The 5,316-nt window shown below is 43.7% G+C and overlaps 1 protein-coding gene across 15 annotated transcripts in view; it reads left to right on the forward strand.

Annotated features, from left to right (window-relative positions):
* The first annotated feature begins 845 nt into the window (after positions 1-845).
* The window catches only part of CROT (carnitine O-octanoyltransferase), a 94,644-nt gene continuing 90,173 nt past the window's right edge, over positions 846-5,316 (forward strand). For 14 of the 15 annotated variants that reach the window (XR_003795338.1, XR_003795343.1, XR_003795339.1 and 11 more), the window contains exons 1-3: positions 846-1,262; positions 1,514-1,603; positions 4,166-4,301. Coding sequence is in view for 9 of the 15 variants with exons in the window: in XM_029234301.1 (XP_029090134.1) it covers positions 4,187-4,301 (115 nt within the window). In the remaining 6 variants the exon portion in view is untranslated. The remainder of the gene's footprint in view (positions 1,263-1,513; positions 1,604-4,165; positions 4,302-5,316) is intronic. The other variant, XM_029234299.1, reaches the window with a different exon arrangement.

The following is a 5,316-nucleotide window of genomic DNA, read 5'->3' on the forward strand; positions in this document are numbered from 1 at the left end:
CTAGAACTTGCCTAGTTCCCTCTGGTTAAAAACTTCATGTCTTGGTGCGATAGTAAAAGACATCAGGTCAACCTCAAGCTTGCAGTGTGAGTCCTGGGGGCTTGGAGGACCTTGGGCAGCATGAAGACCTGTGGAAAGGAAGCCCCGAAGGAGCAGAGTGCTGCAGCCTCTCTACGCTGGGCAAATTTCACCCTCAGTGAATGAAGGAAAAGAGAGGTCAAGTAGGGATTTATGTGGTTACTGTTCTCTTCCTAGGACACGGAGTGAAAAATAGGATTCCTTTTTAAGGCGCTGGTATAAATTCTTACTTGGGGGTTACAAAAAGCGTCACACGGGGAACGCGGTAAGAGCGGCTGGTAAGCCATAGGTGGGGCTAGAAGAGGAACAGGTGAAAATGGGCCATCTGTTCCTACATCAGCTCCAGACGGTTAGGTAACTGCGTGAGCGGAGCACGGCCCTTAGAGCCCTCCGTGTCCTTGGCAATGCGCTGAGCTCCACCAGCAGCAAGCAGTTGACTGCTGCCGGGCTACGTTTGGACTGTTTCTCTTGTCCGCCCAGCCGAGCCTTTCCGGCGCCCGCAGCCTAGAACCCTGCCCCCGACGGACGACTGGAGGCGGAGCTAGGTCGCACCAGAGCGCAGGCCCGGCCCGCCCCCGCCGCCTTCAAGTACGAGGGGGGGTGGGGGGAGGAACCGTCGCGGCTTCCCAGCCAGTCCCCGTTACCCGGTGCTCGTGGGGCGGGACCCTCGCGGCTCTCCGTCCAATTGCCGCTCCGGGGCGGCCTCAGGGAAGCGGGCCTGCGCAGCTGTGCGCTGCGGCGGAGTTTATCAGCCGCTGGGGGTTGGGACTAGCCAGCCCGCGGAGTAGCGCTCCCTCCCTCCTCCCTCCCTTTTTCCTCCCTCCCTCCCTTCTTCCTCCCTCCTTCCCCCGCTAACCCTTCGCGGGTGGGGAGAAGTTAAGGCGTTAGAACAGCGTTAAATTGTGGAGAGCGTGAGTTGCCAGGACTGGCGGGGGTGGCATAAGGCATCTCGCTTGCCGGGGTCTGCGAGGTATCCTTGAGGCTGGGCCGCTAGGCTGGTACGTCGTGGTGCTTGGTTGAATTTCTCTCACCTGCTGGCTTCTGAAGTATGCGGAGCTGCCTTTGCGTTGGTGGGAGGAGTCTCCGACCTCTCGTCGCCGTCTACTCCTCCCGTCTCTAGAGCCAAGCTTTGAACTTGCAGCCCTGCGACAAAGCGCCGGCACCAGATACCCGGGCGCCGGGAGGTACATCATTCCTGGGGACTGTCTCATGGAAGGGAGTGTAGTTGTCCTAGTAGTTAACCTAGTCAGTAGTGTAGTAATTTTTATCCAGCTTTCTGGCAGCTGGACTGTTTGCGTGAGTTTGCTGTGATTGCCAAAAGTTTGAGGCTTGGGGCCTCCAACCCCTAAGTTGTCTGTTTTCCACCTTCTTTTACTAGTTTCTGTTAATTTTTTACCCCTGCAATTGTTAAACTTGTTTTTCTTCCTGCCCACAGTCACCAGCCCAGTTCAAATCTCTGTGATTCCAAAACAGATTTGTTGCAACGCGCTCTTGGCAGTCCTAAACAATTGATCTTGGTGTACCGGTATGTGATAAGCTATTTATTTTACTTATTTCTGTTTCTTGTTTACCTGATTCTGTTTTCTACTTTGAGTTTACATCTTATTGCTCCCAGGAGGCCCACTGTAATTAAATCCAGCGTCATCATTTTCTTAATGCATTTGTAGGTTATTTTAGAATTGTATTATTTAATCTTTGTGATTGAGAGTTCAAAACAATCCTCCATGAAAGAATCTGATACTTCCTATTTTTACTGTGTACCTTTTGGTGAGTTAAGACTGTAGTGAGTATGGTACTGGTAGTCGTGGTCTCAGATTCCTAGAGTCTAGTGAGTGGTAGGGATGTATACAGAGAATAGCTTATTTTTTCTGTATATGTGTGTTAGTTTCCTATTGCTACCATAACAATTTATCACAAACCTAACAGTTAAAAAAAAACAAACTTATTAACTAGCAGCTCTGTAGATGGGAGGTCTCTTGTAGGTTTAGCTGGGTATGCTGCTTAGGATCTCACAAAGCTGAAATAAAAGTTTGTTGGTCTGGGCTTTCTGAGGGAGAATCCATCTCCAGGCTCATTGAAGTTGTTGGCAGAATTAATTTCCATGCAGTTGTAGGACCGAGGCTCCAGTTTCCTTAATGGCTGTCAGCTGGGGCCTCTCTCAGTTCCACGAGACCACCTGCATTTTCAAAGCCAGATAGCACCTCCAGTCCTTTTCATGTTTTTAATCTCCCTGACTAGTCTTCTGCCACCTCCTGGAGAAAGCTTTCTGGTCCAGAGGGCTCAAGTGATTGGATTAGGCCCACCTGGATAACCTCCCTACTTCAAATAAGGTCAATTGTGCAATAACACCATTACAGTCAAGGAAGTGATAATCTCATATTCACAGGTTCTGCGTATTAGAGGGGGCAGAATCATGGGGGCCGCTCATAGACATTCTACCTAGCCTGATATGGTTGTCTCAAAACTAGATTATTTTTACAGTGCAGTTTTGCAGGTATTAAAAAAAAAAAAGAAAACCCTAACAACAACTCTGTCTGATTATTTGAGTATCCTCTCTACAGATGAAGAAATTCAGGTAAAGTTATTTGTGCAGGGGCATATGGCTAGAAAATGGCGAGTTGGTATTTGGACCCAGATCTACATTTCTATTAGATCTAAAGGCATGTTTGTGGATGGTCCAAGTGAAGTGCTTCTTCCTATTTAGATAGGAAGAAGCAGAGGAATTGAGATCTTTGTTGTACCTCATTTTGGGGTTATATTAGTGGTGTAGGCTAAGCTCTTCTCCCGTAACAAAGAAAGCCAAACTACAATGGCATAAATAAAAGATCTTTTTTTTTTTTTTTTTTTTGATACATCTAGAAGAAGGAGTCCAGGGCTAGTAGGAAGATTCTGACAGCCTCAATACCTGGCTCCCATAAATGGGTACAAAGTGCTGTTCCAGCTGGGACTTTCCTGATAGGCAGGGAGGAGGAGAGAAAGCACAGGAGAACGCCTGTAGTTCCTTACAGGAGAATGATCTGGAGGCAACATATACATCGCAAAGCCATACTGAGCTCCAAGGGAGAGTAGGAAAGATACAGCTATATGGCTGTCTACCCAGCTGAAACTCAGGATTCTGTTAAGAAAGAAGGGGGAAAGTTATAGTGGCTGAAAACAGTCTCTGCCACACCATTGTTTTTTATAATGTTTTATTCTATAACTTTCTGAGTGGAATATTTTATTTGGCTTTGCTATTAGTTTTAGCAGGTAGTATTTGAAAGGACAGGAAATTCTTATTCAATATTAATGTTTCTTCATTTCTCAACTGCTATTTTAATATATAATTTATAAAGGCTTTGAGGAACCTCTTTATTCACATTTTGTATTACTTTGATATTTCTGAAAATTAATACATCTGTGGAAAATGTACAAGATTGCTTTGGGATACTTGAGATCATTCTGTTTAGGCCTCACACCACTGCAGGATTAGGTTACAGCAGCCTGTCATATGATTTATGTACTCTGTAACATTTTGTAACTCTATATAGTTGGATGACTCTTCCACAACTTTTCATATTTTCCTCTTCAAAGTTCTTTCTCTCAGCCCGTTATCCTTTTCTACACATCTGAATTCTACCTACCCATTTAGACCTCACCCACTATCATGTAGCCTTTGTATGGGAGGAAGATTGTGGTCAAACAGGTCTGGATTTGAGTTGTTGCTTTGACCTGAGGCAGTTTACTAAATCTCTCTTGAGTTTTGACTTCTTATGTAAAATGGCAGTGAATGACACCTTTCAGAGATAGTATGAATATGAGAGAGATAACACATTTTCTATAACACTTATTGCAGTACTTGGCAAATAGTAGGTGCTCAATAAATGATAATTATACTGGTCTTTCTGATCACTCCTTGACCTCTAGCACTTTTGAGTCTACACTTTTTTCTTAAATTGGTTTTCTCTCTCTGACAAGTTCATGAATTCCTAAGGACTAGGACCAGGTCTTAGATATACTGTGGTCACTAAAAAGTGATGTAGTGAGTTGGGACTAGCATCTAAAAGAATATTTATGAAATTGAATTGTGAGGGCTTTTTTTTTTCTTTAGTGTTCCTGTTGTGATTGCATCATGGAAAATCAGTTGGCTAAATCAAGTGAAGAAAGAACATTTCAGTACCAGGATTCTCTTCCATCACTGCCTGTTCCTTCACTTGAAGAATCATTAAAGAAATACCTTGAATCAGGTATGTTTGTAGTCTTTTAGCATATATTAATATTGCTAGCAACTTAGAAAACTGCGAAATTGTTAGAAGTTGATGAGGGTCTAATTGCTTTTTCCTCTAGGGTTATGATAATTAAAATTATCCTTAAAATGTCCAAAATATTTCTGTCTTTCTCTCTCATGTTAATTTTTCCATAGTTTAAAAAGCCAGGTAGTACTTTTAGGCTTACAGTAAGAAGTAGTAGTCCTCTGCCTCATTTCCCCCACTGCCAATCCCATACCTTTAGGCAAGCATTTTGAAATATTTTATCTGCTTCTTGTGTTTACCTCCAGATTTAAGCTAACATTCTTTTTTTATTTTTAATAATTATTTATTTATCACTGTGTTGGGTCTTCGTTTCTGTGCATGGGCTTTCTCTAGTTGTGGCAAGCGGGGGCAACTCTTCATCGCGGTGCGTGGGCCCCTCACTATCGCGGTCTCTGTTGTTGCGGAGCACAGGCTCCAGACGCGCAGGCTCAGTAATTGTGGCTCATGGGCCCAGTTGCTCCGTGGCATGTGGGATCTTCCCAGGCCAGGGTTCGAACCCCTGTCCCCTGCATTGGCAGGCAGATTCTCAACCACTACGCCACCAGGGAAGCCCCGAATTTATGCCTTTTTAATTACTCTCATTTTAGTGAGTTTCTAGAAGTGACGATAAATTTATGACCTTAGTTCCCTTTGTTTAATTGGAAGCCCTCTGATTTTTTTTTTAGTTCTTTTTTCGCATCTACTTTCATCTTGGAATTCTAGTTTCTTTTTTAAAAAATTCACTGATTATTCATTTGTGCTCTCTGAATGCAGCTATTTAAATTAACTTTAAGAGAAGACTTTGAAGTGACAAAAATAAAACAAAAGGAAGATATTAATGTCCCTTGATTTCTAATTTACTTTCATCTATAGCTTAATTTTCAGAACACTTGGTTTTCATGGACTAGGACCCCTGTATTCTTTGTGTGTGTGTGTGTGTGTGTGTGTGTGTGTGTGTGTGTGTGTGTGT

This window comes from Monodon monoceros, unplaced genomic scaffold (assembly GCF_005190385.1).
Source record: "Monodon monoceros isolate NGI ecotype Baffin Bay Population unplaced genomic scaffold, NGI_Narwhal_1 Super_Scaffold_2, whole genome shotgun sequence".
Lineage (NCBI taxonomy): Eukaryota > Metazoa > Chordata > Mammalia > Artiodactyla > Monodontidae > Monodon > Monodon monoceros.